At 45.0% G+C, this 20,392-nt stretch overlaps 1 protein-coding gene across 1 annotated transcript in view; it reads right to left on the bottom strand.

Moving 5' to 3' along the window:
- LOC124180719 overlaps window positions 1-20,392 on the bottom strand; it is a 115,621-nt gene that overhangs the window by 37,961 nt on the left and 57,268 nt on the right. Inside the window, exon 9 of the mRNA XM_046566465.1 lies at window positions 8,696-8,944. Coding sequence (XP_046422421.1) covers window positions 8,696-8,944 — 249 coding nt within the window. The remainder of the gene's footprint in view (window positions 1-8,695; window positions 8,945-20,392) is intronic.

Raw genomic sequence — 20,392 nt, forward strand, 5'->3', positions numbered from 1 at the left:
ATACAAGGTGACTGTAAATATTTGAGATGCAAAGCAAGTTTACACTTGAAACGGTTTTGAAGTGGCTGTGCTTGGATATTTTAAGCGAAATGAGAATTAAGTCAATTTTCCCGTCAGTGGTAAGACACAACTCGTTTAGAAGTGCGTCCGAGTGCGTCCTTCATCATCGAATAGCCAATTCAGGAATAAGATGAACGAAGATTGAACGAACAGTGCGTACCTCGTGAATCAATGCTAAGTACCAAACACGATGAGTATGATACATGTATAGGGTACCTACATAATTGGTAAAGGAGACAACTGACTTCGCGGCTAATGATCAATTATATTGTTTCCAATCGCACGATGGCCGCAGACGTTGGTTTGTTGCGCAAAGACGAAACAAGATAACGCAGAAAGCATGGTGCGTTGGCGGCACGGCGCCGACCTCGTCACGCATCCGTAATCACGCACCCTGCAGATCCACAAACTCTCTCACGCACAAAAAGTGCACGACCAACCCGGGTTGGACTCGGTCCGCTTCGGTAACGTTCGGATCGGTTCTAAAGGTCACTGGCTCCGTCGAAGCGAACGAACGGTTGGACCGATACTGTCCACGGATGAAGACGAGACGCCGGGGACTCGTGAGATGAAACGAAGGGGGGACGACGCCGATCGCCACGACGACGCGACGCACGTGTCTTCGAGGAGCGATCGCGACTCCGTCGAGGACTGCACGGTATTTTTGGATAAATGCGTTCTTCCGCACCGCAGTACGCACGAGGCGACGCGATGGTTTGTCCGAGGTCTCCTGGGTCCCCAAGGCTCGAAATAATACCTCAAGGTTGTCCAGTAATCCGCTCGAGAGAAAGACGCGGAAATAGAAATGAGGCGGGATTCGAGTCAGCGGAAATTTGAAGATCGCACGATATCGGTGGAGGGAGAAAGGAGAAATCTGGTCATCGAAATATTTCATCTCTTGTTCGTTGGGAAGCGGGGGGCCAAAATTTGTGCCGCCGACTTATAAGGCCGCGCAAGAAAGTGGATGCACGCGTTATTCGTGAGCTTAATATTCATGAAAATTGATTTTTTTCATTTGGTGCATGGAAATATTATCATAAAAGTTAATTTTATGCGCACCGAGGATGTACAAAATAGATAAGTATACTTAGTGTAATAACGCAGACGGAGAAGTATCGGGACATACGTCATGCAAGCTTGCACGAGGCGTGGCGCACGTTTATCGTATTTGATAGCTAACCGGGCAGTAATCGAATTCAATAAGACCCAGGTATAAGGTAGGCAGGTAGGCAGGTGGGTACGGCTATCGAATTACGTCGAACCGAGGAAAATCGTTAATACCATAACGCTTAGACCTGCAGCGACAGAGACGGAGGGCAAAAAAAAATAAATAAATAAGACGGCGTGCAGTGTAACGTAGGTGAAAACGGACACACGCGCAGAAAGGCGCACGTCGCGTGCGAAGCCTTACAACTAATTATCTGAAATTTAATCCTTATCCCGCAAAGTGTGCAAGGTACATACATACATACATACATACATATGCGTACCCACATCGCACGCGGCACAAGCCTGTCAGTTAAGATTTGAAAAAAACGCTTAGCTATACACACATATAATTCACCCGTTATACTCGGTGTCAATTTTAATCTTACGTAAGACGACGCACCGCGCACACACATGTACGTCAGTGTACGAGTACTCTGGAATAATTGCTTAAAATTAGACCCAAGGCGAGAAGCACTCCCGGTCATCAACAAATACCTAACTACTCTAATGAAAACAATTAGAGATCCAAGATGGCTGAAACGTGGGTTGTTTCCTGACCGCGACGAGTCACGGAGCCTGGACTAGTTTGAGGCTGTTTTAACGAAACACCCGTACCGTAAACGGTACTCAATCATTCGAGGAGAGTAAAGATGCTAAGAACCGAGATTGATTTTCATCGTGCACTGTTGGAAGATTCGTTCAAGAATCCACACGCACACGATCATGCCTCCGAAACTGTGTCCCCAGTTTCGTTGGCTCGAAGTATCGGATGCCTGCAGACCATCCAAGTGGCGAAAAATTCCCGCATGCAGCGTCTCCGCAACTTCACGAAGATATCTCAAGTATTTCGTGTAGCCGGGCAATGAGGCCGAACCGTATTCTCGAGTCGGGCAAACAGCTGGAACGCCTTGGAGTAACAGATACTCGTGGCAGCTCTGGTGACGAGGGCACCGCGAGTGAACCGAACCTAACCCGACGGAACCGCGATCAGTAGCCTGTCCTCGGGTTCGTAACAACGCGATATACGTACCTAGATCGTAACGCGTGATACTTTCTTGACGCCTGGTGGACGGCGCAAAGTTCGAAAGCCTTGCGAAGCCCCGGCTGACAATTCCCGCTTACGATTAGCTACCTATCGGTCCCCCGTTTATTCGAGACATGTTTATTAGGCTACCGACTGCCGCCAGACACTCGCGATCCAGTTCCAATATCAATCTAATCACGCTCCGAGGTGTAAATTGATTAGTGTAACAGTTGCTCGGCTACAATCCAGTTTCACGTCACGCTTCGGCGTATCCGTTTCCGTGCCTTGTGAGTATAATGAAATATAACGTACGAGGAGCTAATCGACGGCGAACAGCTGCAGCTTCTCCAACACCATCGTCAAGAATTATCACCTACATCGGAGATCTAATCCGATGTTATTCATTTGTTAAAAACTTGACACGATCTGTGCAGATAGTGTCGTTACCCTTTTGCATTAAAAACTTCTCGTAGCTACTACTTGATTTTTAACAAAAATTACCAGAATGCCATAAACTTCTGACCGTTACACTACGTCGTTAAGTTTTCAACGCTTATTTCTATTATCCTGCGTTACAATGATACGTTTCTAGGCTACAGGTCGGCTCTATACTAATTTAACCATACAGGATTTCCAGGTATAGCCGTATCTCAAAATTGCGGTAGAAAATAATAAAATATTTTACTACCGAAGTGATGTGAATTCTGCAAATCGTTCACGCACCGTTTCGCACTCTACACCACCTGTTACTACACAATTGCAATGCACTTATGCGTTGACCTCAGGAATCGACTCGCAAGCAACGGTCTAAAATCGATGAGAGAATCGTTTCGCTTCTCGTTTACTTGCAGCTTCAACAAATTTTCCGATCGCCATTCACCGACAAGTGACATTCGAGTAGAATTAATTTTGCCAAATAGTTAAAGCGAAATACTCGGTGACACAGGATCCGCATCCTCGCCGCATTCCGGGTAGGTACAATTTCTTCGCTTCCCTGTTCAAGTTTCGAGGGGGACAACGGCCACGGTATAAGACTTCAGCCTGGTCGGCCCTTATTATCGTCCATCAAATCTGAATGCCGGGCCACCCGTGGTTCCAATCAGGTTGAGATTGCGAGGGACCCCGCCTTGCTTACAAGCACTTACATCGCGCAGCTCACGGCCATTCTGCTCCGTCACCGGATTTGATGAATTGATTAACTTATTGCGGACGACAAATTTTACGGTTAAAATATCTGCGATCTCGTCGAAAGACACACGCCAAATGGATGGGTACAGCATGAGCAACCGGGGTAAACTTTGCGGTGTCGAGAGGAGGAAGCATTCTTTGGGAATGCGATACCGCCGGAACCGTTATCTCTCTCGCGATGTGGTGTACGGAGTGAATTATTTCTGTCACTATCCGCTGAGAGGCTGAATAAAAAACTCCTAGGCCTCCCGGTAACCGAGCTCCGGTTAATTAGCGTCTGCGCCAAATGAATAGCTGCCTGTGCTTCGGCGAGCGAAACGTTTCAATACTATACGAGGACATTCGTGCACAGCCATGAGCCACGGGTTATTTTCGACTATCTCGCTTACGATGTACTTCTCCCAATGTACGTACAATCCTCGTGAAAGTTTATACCGCGAACGTGCGAGAGATCTTTAAAACGATTTATCGGTGTCTTTTACCCCATCGCTTCATTCACCGCATTTGCCAAAGTTTTCTCGGTCAGTTTCCGTCGTTGTTAACCAGCTGCAGTTCGTATTTCTGCATCTCTGTGTACCAATTGAACGGATAAAATCAGCTACTTGAAAACCGTCGGATTTTATCCATCGGAACACGTTTAAAGCACGCATTCGCCTTTGCAACGTGGGCAAACGCAATTATAAGTAGCGGCTACTGCCTGGCTCGCAAAGCGTATTTGCTAACAGTAAATCCGTTTTACTATCCGCGTCAATTACGGTCGATCAAGGGACTCCGGGGACCCTATTGACGTTAGGATGGACGTTTGAAAGTATGCGCGGCAGATACTCGATCGAGTTTCATTCAAACGTTGCTTGACGTCAATCGTATACAAAACCGTAATCTAAATCTCAATCTCTTTGTCATTTTTTCAATAGATAAAGAGAGAAAGAGAGAGATATTTATTCACTCAAGATAAATTCACGTTGAGCATAAGAAATAAGTGTAAAAAAATAAAAATAAAAATAAAAATAAATACACTATAGATAAAGTAAATTGCATAAAAATATTAGAGAGAGAAAAAGGGAGAAAGTAAAAAGGCGGACTGTTTGTCTCTAACACAGTTCACTCGCAGAGAAAATTTGCTCCCTGAAGCACGAGTACACAGTAATCAGAATGTCAATGTAAGCACTAAACTTCTCATACATATGAAACACGATCTTCGAATCTAATGAACGTTAATTTTTTTTTTTTACTGTCGAAAAGATCAATAAACCGCATCTGTCCAAATCCCACGCCAGGTCAGCTGACCTGCATGTTAAAATTCGACGATAAGCAGTTTTCAACACACACACATGGGTATACGTGCAACGCTCGGAAGGGAGATCGATGAGTTTTTCCCTCCGTGTATGGGTCGGCTTAGAGTGGATATTTGTGCAAACACATATGTCATCCTCTGCTCACAGCCCGGTAGGTAAGATATTCTCGTAATCGCTTTTTCGACAGGAGAATCGTGCCGCGGCGATAGTTTTATTTGATGAATATAGTAGGTACGACCGCGTAGTGTGTAAAGGTAACGTTACGCCAAGCTGCACACGCGCGTGCATCCCCTCTTGTTCGGCGAATAATACACGTACCGTATATCTATATCTCTTAGCTCTAGGTAAATATTGACAGATGCCAAACTCGCCCCCGCACCGTCGATGTGAGTGAACCCATTCTCCCCCGCCCGTATCCTGCCGCTCATCGCTATCTCACTCCATCTTTATCTCTCTGCTCTCCTATTTGCCCACCGTTTCTTTAGTATGAATTACTATTGTATGCACAGGCAATTTTACCCTTACGCTTTTGCTATTACCTAGCTCCTAGGACTAACTAGCCTTCGCTGCATAAAACCAATTGATCGCAACATTGCGAATATACAGATGTATCCATTCGCTGTTTCGTTCGCGTGCCGCAGGCACGACAAACCGGAATATAGATACGGGTGTATCAAAAAAGTGCAACGATATGTTTCTTCGTCCAGTTTCGTTGTCGGGAACAACGGGTTTACAGGGTTAAGAAATTAATTTTTACCGCAAGGCTGAGAAATTATTACAAATTTTAATCGCGAACATTCATACACAATACACCTATAATCGGTATGAAATTGTACGTAATTTTCCTTCTCGCGAGTTTAAAATACACGGCACAACTCTCGGGGGAGTACCGGATTCCCAGGGCTTAAAACTGGACCTAACTTAACGTACGATGCACGGTCGGAATCGGCCCGGCGAAAATACGAACAAAGCCCGGGGTCTCGGGGTCAGTGAGATGAGCTCGAAGAGCGGCAAACGATGTTCGCCGGTTCGCCAAAGTTACAGCCCCGCGTCTCAGGGCCTCGGGGTCCTCGATCCTGGCGACCCGGACCAAGAAGGTATCATTAAGCCGATATCTTCGGCGGCGGCAGCCGGAGGAGGATCCTTTCCGGGGATACCGTTGAGTCCGTGAGGAACGACCTCGCGATGTTAATCACCAAAGCCCAGGGCGTGTTGATGCACGCACTCACGCTCGGGGCACGTGAAGTTGAATTTCAGAAGTTGTTAGCCTCCCTCGCCGTAACCCGTTCGAGTAACCGGTCGATGCCGATGAGTCACTGCATCGGGTGATTACCGCCGGTACAGGCACCCTGAGCCCGTGTAGGTGGGTCGCTGAGTTCGCCAGAGGCCGATATTACCCGACGGTGTCGCTGACGTCTACCTGACGTCCGGGTAACAGCCGGACCCCTGGGACTCGATTCGTTGGTCCACAGCTTTGTTGACTGTGTACTCGAAGCAAGAATTTCATACCCGTGAATGCACGGTCCGAGTATTTTTGGAGCCCAACATTATATGTATATGACATCGCACATGTGAATCGACGAGTTATCGTATTCGCTACAAGGTGTTGGAGATTTTTAAATGGTATTCATCGATCTGCGAACAATGACTGACACCGATTACCTGAATAATTGGAGTGTTACGGGAGTTTTCGGTTTGATGATCGTGATTCGTTATCTCAAGAATGAGATTTTTCGAAACAAGTTTTCACTCAAAAAAGATTAAAAAGAAAAAAGGCAAGAGATTAAAGCTTTAAGAGGCCGAAGTTTGTGCGCGGCGCATCGCTTTGGCTTCTGTCGTAAATGCCTGTAATGCCACTCGGTGTAGGTATTTGTGTAAGCATGGCTGCTAGGGTACAGATAACTTATCACGGCATCACGGAATACGAAAATATTTTTATGGATTATCATAATATTACCCGGAGATATGAAAGGGTAGATTCGGTGAAAGATTACACCAGCTGTCTAACCGAAGCTCCATGTATACCTACGACAGAAAATTTCGGAGCATCGATTTAAAATTGTGTTGCCCGGTAGTGGCAAGGTTGGAATTCCGCTTCACGGAAACTTTCTCTGCCTCTGTGTACTCGCAGGTAATACATAGAACCTGTAGAAACATCGAGCTACTCTCAGGGGAGTCTAGTTTTACCACTAACGCGCAACAGAACGGACGGATAGTCGTGATCCTTGAACGTCTCGAAACGTCATGAAGAATTTCCCTCTAATTACCATAGCGATATAACTTGCTTTATAGACATAATTATAACGTATAACGGCCAAAGCTCGTGGAACTTGATCGCGTCTAGAAAATGTATAAAGGGGTTCCAAACTGTTCTATTAGTTCCAGCAGTCCTACGAGCACTTTCGCCGCACAAGTACACCGCGTTGCATCGGGCAGCCAGGCAGCTGCCGACCAGTCGGTCGTTAGCGGTTGTTAGCGGTCGTGAGGACCGGGTATATAGAGCCTTAATCATATCTCTAGTTTCGTAATTTGTTCAATTTTTACCTACAGCACTATTGTTATTATACATAAGACACTTTCACCCCACGACGAAGTCGCAATCCCGCTGCTGCTGCTGCGTTACGGGTACAAGAATTAACGTTTCAGTTTTTAACGGGAAATACATGTATATTTCTACGAGTACTAAACTTGGACCCGATGAAATTACGACTTCTTACCTACGCGAGTCACGTGACCTGATCGTACAACCGCCGATCCGATACGGATCGTCACGTTGCTCGGGTAAGACTGGCTGCAATAAACTAATTCCCGAGTTAGACCTGTAGATGTGCGTGCATACAGAGGTTTCGATACAGACTCAAGAATCTCAATCTCGAGATACACGAATGGCTGTCTGCGTGATCCTGCCACCGGATTGTACCCGTCAGGATATTTCTCCGTCCCCGTAGGGAACGTGGATAATAATTTTTTACCCGTTTCACTTCAGCCATGCATTATCGACCCATTGACCCTCCCGACGGTTAATGACGCGTAACTGATCTCGATATTTATCCTCTTATACCGCATTAGCTTTGTCGTAACGCAAGACCAGATAGGTCATTGGGAATGAAATGTTGTCAACCACTGTAAGTACCCATATACTACACATATGCCATGGGGAAACATGTCAAACAAAACGAAGATTCATTTTGAAGCCTCGTAACTCGTCGATATTAACGACCTAAGATAATTAGACAGGTTTGCACTGGTCAAGTACAGGCAGGACTCGTTTTCTTGACAATCGGAGATGAAAACTACATTTAGCTTACTCTCGTTTCTCAGCAGGTGTCGTGCATTCGGCCGGTAGGCGAATGAATAATGTATGAGCGTATCTATTTAATTGCCGTAAGTACCACTGGTCGTTTTGTCACTCGTGCTGTGAGAAAAAAAAGAACCACGCTGTGATTCATGATTTTCTCTTCATTATTTATTTACAAATAACTCAAATTTGAAAAGGTAAGCAATTAACAGACATTTTTTTTTTATTTCGTTGCTAGATATAGCGACTTGACAAAAGTTGAGAGCGAATGCCTGTATCCCTGAAAATCTAAGATAACTACTGGATAGAGCACGAATAATTTTGCCCAGTTTTCGCATCGACTAATCTCAGTATGAGCTATGCATAATAATGTATAAATATTATCTGACATTTGTTCTAAGCAGATGAATCGCAACGAGTTCAGTATTTGCTACAGAAAGCGTACGAGTCAAGTGTTTTAACCATACTTTCTGTTCAAAACATATGAATCTAAATAAATTATCTATTATCACTTCGTCTATTTTTACTGTCGATAAACTTTTTACAAATCTTAAATTGCGGGATTGCATCTGTACCGGAATTTTGATAAAAGCTAAAATTCAACACGAGTTTGAAACTTACCTTGTTGCATATGCGTGCAGCGAGAGCCTCGATGTGGCACTGCCACTCCAAGGCACGAAGGAACAAGAGGTGCCAGCGACGTTCGAGAGAGTTTGCCACACGTAGCGCCTGGCCTGATTGCTGTTGCTGTAGCTGTTGCTGTGGCTGTTGATCCTTTTGATTTTGTTGGGCGCTCAGGGCGACTCGCTCACTCAACTTCACCACCGAATTAACAATTCGTCCATGGGCTTCGATGTCCCGTTGCAAAACCTACAAGTCAAACGTAAGCCAGGTATAAGCTTAAGGATCGTCTTCGATGTCTCATTACGAGTCATGAAAAATTGAAATTTGCAACCTCCTGTGTACAAGGTATTCGATTTTATAGGTAGGTTATTTACATAACACCACATCACCGAATGTACTTCGTTTAAACTTCTCAACAACTCTCGTGATGAAGTCAAAGTCGTATTTCGAACGATTCTCAACGGATTGCATTTACTCACTGTGCGCTTATGCCTAACTAATCAGTCTATAAATATGTAGAAAGGTACGACTGAACGAGAAATACGGGCTAAAATTGAGTCGTCACCTCCAAGATCGGACTGTGCCTGTCCATTTGGTCGCGCCTATGGGAATCTCAACATGGTGTAATAACGGGGGTAAAAATAATTCCAGCGTAACGACTTCGGCGGAGAAAATTGGGGATTCAAGGATGTCACCGTAATTCTATTTAATTTGGGAACATCTTCCGGGGCGGAAGTTGCCTCCCGTTAAAGTGAATTATCGGCTTTTATCGGCTGCAGTTCGCCGCGCGTCACCAGAGGGGTGAAAACCGGGTTGAAGCGAGGTCGAGTGGGTTAGGTCAGGTTGGGTTAGCCTGGATCAGTCGCAGTCTTCGCGAGTTCCCACGCCGACCTTCTCGTCAATCGTGTTCATCCGCGACGCGTGCGCAGCATCAAGAATTGTATAAGCCATTTTTGCAGCCACGGATTCGAAGAGTTCGCACGTGGCTTCGAGCCGGCGCTGCGACGCCGAGCCACTTGAGATTCCAACCCTCAACCCTTTTCCGCGATCGTTCATCATCCGGCGCAACAAGTGCTTTGGTACAAAATCCGCAAGGGCGAGTACGTAATCCACTAATTGTAGGAATGGTATAAACGAAAAATCAGTATAACACGTGCGAAGGGCAATTAATTTCTACAAGTTCTACTCAACTAAAATTCCAGGTGTAACAAATCAAGGCTCGTGCGTCGAATACCGCTGAAGAAGCATTATCACCACGGTGCTTTTTCTTATATACGTGAATTACGGTCCGTAAGCTGAAGAATCTGTGTTTCTGCGGCAATTTTCGAAAAGAGAAAAAGAACGAAACGCCGCGGCGAAGGACAACTTGCCCTTTTTATGGAGGTACAAAAGTACCGAGTGAGTGACGAGCCTAAAATCGATATTTTTCCGACGGACGGTTAAACGTATTGCATGGGATACACAGAAGTCCGTCTTGTTCCATTGTTACACTCTCACGACCGTGTCTTCGGCAAGTCATTCGCCATACACTGCAGTGCGGACTTACTTCTATACCGATTTCGGAAAGATTCACGTGAATAATCGTACAACGCTCATGTAGAACAAAGCACATTAGAAAACCGTACCAAACGGTATCAACTAGAAACGTACTTTCCTACTTCGAACTAACGATAATGACCAAGAATAGGCATATCGATCGCTTTTATCGTGAGATTATCGAGGATTAGCTAGAATCTTTGGGAAAGGTTCAAGTTCCAACATACATGCAGTTCGGTGCTTATTTTTCACCTGCAGCTTATCCGTCGTAATTACCATAGCTCGAGAGTGAAATTAACTCAACTTTTCCTGATAACACCCTGAATCACGCGAATGAAACGAATACATAGTATCGCATGTAGAGACCTACACTTAGGTTTGATTGCACAACGAGTAACTGAGAGTCGGAGGTGTGCCGTAAAGGCTTAAGCGCCGAGTGCAAGAGGGTGTCGAATCGACGTACGAGGTGTGTGTAGGTACGTACCCACGTCACGTCGATGCGAGCAGACGACGCAAGCCTACGCACTCGCGACCGTCGTTTGTTTTTACTATGCAGGAGGATAAAGTCAACGACTCTTTAAGCTTCGATGAATGAGCTCCGACTACGCAAGCGTGGGACGCCGCGAGGCTCACCTCCGCTCAGATACCGCTTTCAACGCTTTCAAGTTCTGTAAACTAGCAGTAATGAACCAACGATGTCAAAGTCAACGAGATTCAAGGCCTAATTGCGGAAGTCAGAAAAAAGAAATGTCTATTCGTGAATGAACTTGGCCACAGTTGGAACTGGTCATCCGCGATGTGAAGTTGAAAATATCCATTGACGACATTCTTCGTGGGATACGAAAAAGGGCTTGGCTAAAAAATACACTTATTCGTTCCACGTGAATCATTACACATTCGAATGTCAAGGTACAGAATTGATCGAGTAACGCTTCCACTTCGTCACACTGACGTCACGTGGAGTGAAAAATGGGATGAAAAGTGACCTTACATGCCCTCCTTTAAATTTCATGTCACCGAATGGTGTTCTCCAAAGCTTTGGACTCTGTTACCGGTAAGTCGGGCGGTGAAAGCTTGAAAACTGATCAACGTAAGGCCCGCACGTCCCGTGATGGGACTTATCACACGTGGCCTCTGTAAACAGTTTCGCCTCGGTGTAGCTGCATGAGTGTAACTCATCCCACGCTAGGCCGAGCTGCATAAATATAACACAGTATAAGTCCGAGCGGGGTCGTTGGCTCCGATGGTGTGTTTCAAATCATCAGCCTTCTTCGTCTGCGTTCATCTGTTGCACCACCTACGACGCAAGGTTTACTGCTGTCCGGTTCTGCGGAGCGTCTCTGCTCTCGGTTGATTATAATAAGGGTTTGAATCAGTCTGGAGATGAGGGATTTCACGTTGCCGCTAACAAGAAACTGGCTTCCTCCTGATTTCACAGCGCTTCGCTAGCACGTAGCAGAGAAATGATCGAAAGTCTATGTAACGGCTGCAGGCGCCATGTGCTTCTGGCGCAACACCGAATGTCCATACACATGGGCGATCCATAAACCAACAGCCTTAAGCGTGGGTTAACACTTTCATTTGATAACGAAGAGTATGCCGAATATTCGACGACGGAAAGCCGTCTGTAAAGACGTAAAGAAAATTTTCATTTCGAACTCCGTACAATTTTTCTGTACTCCCCATTTTCGAGGAAAGTTTATCTTTTTTAAACTCACTACTAACTGCGTCTAATCGACACAAGAGAATGTTTTTCTAACCGCCGTTGCCGCTTCCTAGTACAGGAATACACTCGCAGCGCTGAAGAAACATCTCGACGTGAAAAAACACTCATTAAAAAGTGTACAGCCGGAGTAAAAGTATCGAAAATAACAAACCTGCTACGTACAAACTGCAGGGCATAGAGCGGGGCAAAGGTACGGGAAAGGAAACTAATAAAACAGAATTTCAGATATTTATGCCGAGCGTGCATACCAACGTGCACCGGAGATGAAAGATTTATAGGAATCGTGGCAACCTGATCTCTGCAGCAGTGCGTGAAAACGATCGAAGAATGCCTCGGTAGTTGGCGCTGCACATTTTACGATCGTACGTTATTGTCCGTTACTTAGCCCCGAGTGCAGGTCAAGATGCACAGCTAAGTCTCGCATGGTTCGTATCAGCTGCTGGCGTAGTAGGCTAATGATGAATTGCGGCGGGTTCGTGAAAGTGAAAACACAGTCCTGAGTGGCACGTAATTATCGCGTCAGGAGCTCTTCGGGGCGGTGCCACCGGGGCAACAGGAGCAGCGTACAAACACCAGGTTTAATCCGGAATCGTGTTTGCGTTACGGTCGATTAGATTGGTTTAGCTGGCGGAGCGTGATACCCTGAAAATTCTTCTTCTGATCCGCGCGGTTCCCCTTCGATCGGATTATAAAACCACACCACGTCACGACGGCCAGTGACACTTGTTCGACTCGTTGTCAGTCGAGTCTGCTCCACGCAAGGTCGCACGAACCCATGCAGACGTCCGGAGAACGCGCGGGTTATGAAATCTCCGCACATGCAAAATGCCAACCTTTGCGGTTACACGAAACGTAGGGTTATTGCACGAGCCATCGAGTCGGTATCATCGTCGATCTTGCGTTGATTCGCAACATCGGAATTAAGTATCCACTGGTACGTTTTCACCGCTCGCTAATGGCGAAACATAGGTAAACAAGATGTAATTGATAACTTCGATTTTCACCCATAGGATATGTTCTAACGCGATGTTATCCTTTCACTGCGCTGCATCTTCCCTCGTCTTCTCGTATCCCGCTATTAATTATTATCGATTGCTCGTAGGCAAAGCGGGGATAGATCGACAAGCGATTCTTCTTACAGCTGGTTAGTTTTGCAACTGTAGATACTTTTATTTCCATCCTATACGAATGAGAAGAGGAGACGAGACGCAAAGCGAGGCTGAAATCGTGATTTACAAATGCCTTTCTAATGTCACGTAGTAAATTCTAACATCTGGAAATTACTTGTCTTACAGCCCTTCCTAGAAGAAGCATCGAGCAAAACGTTCTCGTGCCTCTGTGCACATTTTTCGAAGAGCCGGCTGCGAGGAACGTGAGCATCTTATATAGGTATAGGCGGACTTTCGACAGATGTACGTTTCTTTCTCAACGTATTTACTAGACCATGTGAAATCATCAATCTGTAAAATTTTTACGAGACATCGTAGAAACGAAATGACTAACTCGCCAGCTTTTCTATATGCTGTAAAGGAAAGACGTTCATCACGAACCGAAAGAACTACCAAAGGAATAGTATCGTAAAGCTCTATTACACACCTGCATTCAGAGTAACAACAGTTATGTCGCCACCGCAATGAAGTCATTCTTTTGCATCGGACAAACTTTACGGTCGTTTCGATTCCAAGTATCAAGGCTGTACGGATACGATCGTATATCTCAAGTTGGAAGTTGCAACCGCAGTCGTACCCTACAACAGAGGATATTGCTCTCAATCCACCGGCGCCTTTTTCTATCGCGTCAACTTTTTCCCCAGACTAGTCGAGATGCTGCCGTATCGATGAGTTTGTGTCGTCGGTATACTTGTGAGTATGTATACGCACGTCTTGTTTCATCCTGGTTCGTGTTACCGAGCTGTCAGTGTCGCTGCTACAGCCTTGGCCGAGGCTAATAATATCCAGTACGTAACCGGGTTACGGGTAGCTACCAATAGGAGAACAATTTTATCGATCGCTTATCAATCCACGAAGCAATATAATCGAAGAGTTGTTTCATCTAAGGAGCGGCAAGATTAGGTGATAAAATAATACCAATACAGCGTGGAGAATAGAAATCAGAGGCAATTCATTACTTCAAAGACCGGCAGTTATAAAGTGAGTTCGCCGCAGTAAACCTTGCGGAGAATATACGGGCAGCACGTTGAGTCTCTTTGGGCCCTTTGAGGGCCTTCAAAAGACCCACGTACGGTTGAATTTCTAATAAGCTTAGAAACAGAGACTCGGCCGCTTGAGCGTAAGGAAGCAATCACTCAGTGAATGAATAGTGAATACCTGTTCCGGAGCCGGAAATACAAAGCCTGGATTGCGATCTGTTGGGTCTACTGTCAGCGTCCAGAGTGCGCGTAGACGCTTCTCGGCTAATCCTCGTCCCACCGACAAGATAAACTGCGGCCGAACGTTGTGCTCAAGTTATACACGCAGGGACACGCAGAGGACCCGGACTATCTTACCCAGGTATCCAAGAGGATACTCAAGTAATTCCGGTGACAACGTGACGGGCCCCTAAACCTGAACTCAATGACTCGAAGGTAGTCCGAAGTTAAAGACGAGAGACAAGTTACGAAATTTTCCATTCCTGCGTCCGTTTCAGGTATACGGACGGTCCTAGGTAAGCGTAGAAGCAAGGCGTGGATGCAGATGACTGCGAAGAAAATGAAACGACTTTATACAAGGACGTATTGAGAGACGCAGTGGCATCTCTAGGGTAATCGATCACGCGGTGTTGACACTAATACGGGCGTACGAGCAAAAAGATAATCATTTGACGTTAAAAAAAGTCGTCAAAAAGGCTAATCGAGTTCGATTCATTTCTGGACTCTAATCATTACTCTACACCCAGTTTTATGGTATTCAGTTAATATATTGCGTTGCGTTATACACTTTGCCAGCGCTGTTATAGGACCAGTGGTAATTAATTGCCATATCGCGTGAGCCTCTTGTACCGATCCATAGCACAATAAACGTCCTATCTCCGATTAGGTAAGAGAGCTGATGAGAACAGCGCACAGTGCCAGGCTCCTTCTAGTCTGCAGATACCAGTCAGTATACGTACAATGAAAGTGGAGGATAGAAACGACAAACGAGAACCAATAGAGCTACTCGACAAACACGCTGCTCGCGGTGCGTTAGAACTTGGGAACGACAGGAAACGGGTACGTGCTTATGCTATCGCGACTTCGAGGTACAAGATTTTGTTTAATTGGTGCCACGATCCGTGCGTTCAAAGAATTTCTAGACAAGAAACTACTCTGTTCGAGGACCTTGACCCGATGCGACATCCTAAAGCGCGCGAGACCTGCCCGAAAATGACGCGTGATTGTCAAGACCGGTAGGGCGAGTTGACGAACCCATTGAAATACCCGAGGGGAAAAGAAATCGCCGTCCTGACTGCTTGTTCGGTACGAACGGCACTTTTCTACCTTTAAAGAAAATTTCGTCAAGGCAGTCATCCGTAACCTCCGCGACTTCAAGCTATCTCCTGCTTCTGATTGGTAAACATTTCACGAGCCGATTCCTCCATGGATGAATTATCACGTCTCAGGTCTCAAGTTTCAAGTTTTTAGTCCGACTCCTTGCTAGAGGCGTGGCTTCGACTCCTTTACTTCTACTGACGCGAGAATAGGTTGCGTCATTCGCAAAGAGTGTGTTAATTTCTCCGAAATGAAACTGTTCGAAGATTAATTTACCCTCTTCATACGAGAGACAGTTCGTGAAGCGGCGTAATTGCCAGGTGAATTTGTGGGGAGAGTCGGGTATCGTTAGATAGGTCCGTTCTTCGCATTATTTTGTCTTTTTTAGATGGAGAGCTGCTCCCGTAGGTAATTAATCTATTGTTCCTCCATCGTCCAACTGTTTCCATCTCCCGGGCATTGTACTCTGTCCACCACACCTTTCACACACTTTTCATATAGGTAGGCTGGCCAGCTCACACGATGAGACCACCAACACAGCATCCGCCTGCAGCCCTAGCTCCAGGTGAATTTAGGTCAGCGTTTCAAAAGAGAACCAGGAACTTCTTTTCCATCGAGCAAACCGGCTATGTCGAGTGATGAGAACATTGAAGAGATCGATCGAGTCGCTTCTCCGTCACTTGTACCGCGATTGAAATTGAATGGCGATATAACGTCGATAATATTATGAGCAAATGTGAGGCTGTAATGTTATATTTGAACGTCAGAAGGGAGTCATCTTGTGTCAAAGCTGACTTCTATGGCTGAATAAATTGATCGTTACTGTAACGATATCCGTATAACATCGACAGATTTTCTACAGCCAAACAGTTCGTTTTGTCTGATGTAAGTCTAGATTCAGGGATAAAGAGCGGTGAAGATTATCCCACAGAAGTAGAGCGCATTAAGTGCATAACCCGTTACGAAAATTGATTCGGCAAAACGAACGAATGAATATTACATACTGGTTGAGTAACGATAATAATGGGTGTACATTCAGAGCGTATGGAATTGATGAGACCAGCACTCCTTAGGAAACTTCATCAAATATCTAACAATAGTAAAAATACCAATGGACCTTCGTATACATGGGTTGATAATTACCATTAAGGTGGATGCCTCAATACGGCAACACCGTTGGTATCAAGAAGACGAGTCTGTTCATCTTTTTCTTCTCATTTTTTGTAAGGTTTACTTCGCCACCGAACGAGCGAATAAAACCATGATGAAAAATCGTAATTCTAACCACATATTAGTTCGAGTCGAAAATTCAAGACACGCAGTAACGAAGAAATAGTTTGCGATCTTCCCTAAAATCGTGAAGACTCGATTGTAGACACGTACTACATACACATACTACCGATACCGGTACCTATACATCCATCGAGATACGCGCGTAGCAGAAAGAGTTGCATGGATGGCGGTTCTTCTTGCGGTTATAATAACATACCTTGTCACGGGGCGGTGGGGATCCCCCGACGGGGACATTTAACCCAAATTGTGCAAGCGGCAATGCGGAGCAGTAATTCGGCACCGTTCGACCACTTTAAAACGGTCGAGCACGGCACTGATCTCATCTCTGAACAACGCACGCGTAACGCCCGTCACTCGATCTACATTTAAAAGGCAGTGTCTGCATACGTACTTCCGCAACTTGCAAATCACGCGATCACCGCAGGGAGCAGCTTATACTTCTACGGTGGGTTTGTGTCATCGTTCCCATGGTCAGCGGCATACTGTACTCCGTAGGGAATTAAAACGCATTCGTTATATCCTCCGCGGGTAGGGGATCGGTTATTAAAACTAAATGAAAAGTATTATTAAACCTAGACTGTGCGGGGGATAAACGTAAAGAAATTATAGCTCGCATAACGAGAATGGCACGAGTCGCCGGTTGATTGGTATATACAGAAGTGGTTTGACCCCACGCGTGGTCACTGGAACACGTGTGTCCGCAAGTCGGTATAGTTATAGTCTGAACTCTCGACTCCAAACTCTAAAGTCACCGAGACTTCGTAACTCTGCAGAAACATCCATTAGAGTATATTTCACTTTACTTATACGATATCTCTATCTCTTTCATCTTTCATTAACTGAACCAAGAGCAATATTTTTCTGCCTACTAACAATCGGAGCAACCGGAGGTTCACATATTTAGTCACATCATGTGCCGCACGATAGAAATAAACCGTGACCATGTTTGAATCGTTAGAAAATCATTCGAGCACATATCTTTAAAAAATCTCATGTCTAAAGATTAAAATTAATGTAGAGACGACTTTTCCTGTCACAGGTACTGGATGTGAACGAACTCGACAGAGATGTATGTAGTAACGTTGAAATAGAACGTAGGTATAATATCAGAGCACGATCATCTCGGTGTACCTTGCCGTCTAAGGAATCCGTAACGTGGGATGGAGTAAACTCGTTTCCCCAATCAGAAAACCAGGTGGAAACCCGTTCTTACGTTCACCACAGGGGATACAAAGTAACGCGTTTGACACATTTGACCACTTGCACGAATGTGAGCTTTGGTTAGCTTGTACCTCCTGCACTTGTGCGCGAATGCGATATTTTCCATATCTAATCAAGTCTTCCGTGTTCATCGGACCATCACGCATGAGGTCCTCACCTCATGAAAGGTGTCTGAAAACTCGGTGTGAAGTAACTTGTACAACGCATCGATGGCGAATGCACCGTGTGTCATGTCACTCGAAGTGTCTGCTCGCAAGGCGTCGGAATATAATCGCATATCACGGGGTGGCGAAGCAATTGTTAGGTCTCATTCAGCACGGGGGTCAGCGATCCGTGGCGTACAGTTGTGCGAAGCAGTTTAGTTGCAGAGCCATCAGGTACACGTTAGGTTCAGTTCTCTCTGCGGAAGGTTGAACTTCAGGTCTCGTGGTGCGCACGTGCTGCTCCGTTTCGAGTAGAAGCCGCCGCTCCAGTACCGACGCGCATTCGGATCACGAAGCGACGTTTACCTGAGACTGGTCAATACGAAAGACCTCAAGGTCGACCGGTGTCCGCCGACTCTATGCAAGCTGGTCTATGATCAAGTATCCGCTCTGCGCTCCGGTGTTTCTCAACGAGGCACGAGTTGCCTCGTTCCGATCCAATTGTCCCGAGGCTCAACATGTGCGGCTTATAACACCACGGCAAAAACCGGCTGACACCAGGTACATAAATGCAGTCTGGAACCAACCGAAGAATTCGTGACCGTATTGGGACGGAGATTGCGAACGGTGAGGATGAAATACCGCTCCCTCGAAAACTACCAGAATTACGGGAGCGACTTAAACGCGTGAGATTAAACGCAGACGAGTTTGATGAATACTTTGGACGGGTTCGTTTCGGAGGTATTGTAAAACCATCGACAAAGGTGACTAAACTTCGTTGAATAACGCGTTGAAAAACTTCAAACTCAACCGCGGGTTTCTATTTTTTCTTTTTCTTTTCTTACGGACAATACGAAAGTCGAATTTTTTCCACTTAGCCAATAATTGGTATAAAATTAGACGATACTATCTAATAAAGGATTTAGTTATGTTCATATAAAGTGAAAGGGGAATTGGAAATTCTTTCAATAATTTTATTTCATTTGAGAAGTCGAAACTTATATACGCTGCAGCTTGGAGAATCGTCGCGAGATGAACGGCTTTGTAATATAATGGATTGAAAAAGCCTTACTCTCAATTGAACCGCTTCTGGTCCCCCCTTTTTCAACAACTCTAGAGCACATATTTGTTTGCCACGCGTTGATACCAATTACAACCGTGGTACCACTCTACCAATCTTATACGCGATGTAATTTACTTTAGGCTATTAAGATCGTTATTACATCCGTTACGCAAACATTGGTGGTAATTGCTTATTAAGTATTCACATTCTATTTCTTATTATTTTCTCTATTGCATTGTATCTCACACAGGGAACGCGCAAGGTGGGTATAAATCTATAGAAATCCTTTTTCCGTGTACAAAATCTTATTATATCTTCGTAGTTAGGTACGTGATCAAAGTATTCCGAGAAAAGGTTGCTAGTTAAGAGATAAAAAATAAATAATGGAAAACTCAATAGAGCAAGTAACGTCAAGAACCGCAAGGAACGAATCGCAGGATCTCTTGAGACTCCGATTGCCTCTTATTGTATTTTTTTTCGCCACTGTATTCTCTCTTTTGCGAAATCTGATATATGTTGCAAACAGGTCAGGAGCAGGACAGAGTTGAAAGCATGCGGGTAAGCCCAAAGCGAAACCTGACCTGGCGTGAAATATTGCCCAGTCGACTGCTACCGCGGAGCAAAAGAATTTTGCGTAATAAAAATCGCTTCATAGTTTCATGTAAATCGAGGAGACAACCCAGCCACTCGGAACCGCGACTTACAATTAGAACTTATCTATTACGTTCAGAATATTAAAAAGGTATTCGTATGATTGTAATATTGATTATACCGTCAGGTATATGTAATGAAACCGGTACACAGTGGGTAAGATTTTGATCATTTTTAAAACTGAACGACGATCGTTGGACGATGGTCAAAGAGATCGACGGCTAATTTTTATTTCTTAAATTTCAACAGCAGGCCATCTGCATTAAACGATAAATGAATTCTTTGCAGTATAACTTAGCTAGCTTGGATATTCAGAAAGGGTGTAATTGCTACCTACCTAATACTTTGGCTCCAGTAAATCGAAATCAGAAACGACATAAAAAGCCACAACGAATGCGAAATACGCACGAGATACGAATACTGAGTTGATCGCTACTGGTGAGCAACATCGACTGGAAGATATCATTTGCATGCTACCAACCAGCCTAACAATCCTAAGACTGCGGCTCGGAACACGCAGTCTCTGCGAGTTGGCATATAGATACATATACATATACATGAAGTATTATCATATTAGAAAGCATTTTTGACTCTC

Source organism: Neodiprion fabricii, chromosome 4 (genome assembly GCF_021155785.1).
Source record: "Neodiprion fabricii isolate iyNeoFabr1 chromosome 4, iyNeoFabr1.1, whole genome shotgun sequence".
NCBI lineage: Eukaryota > Metazoa > Arthropoda > Insecta > Hymenoptera > Diprionidae > Neodiprion > Neodiprion fabricii.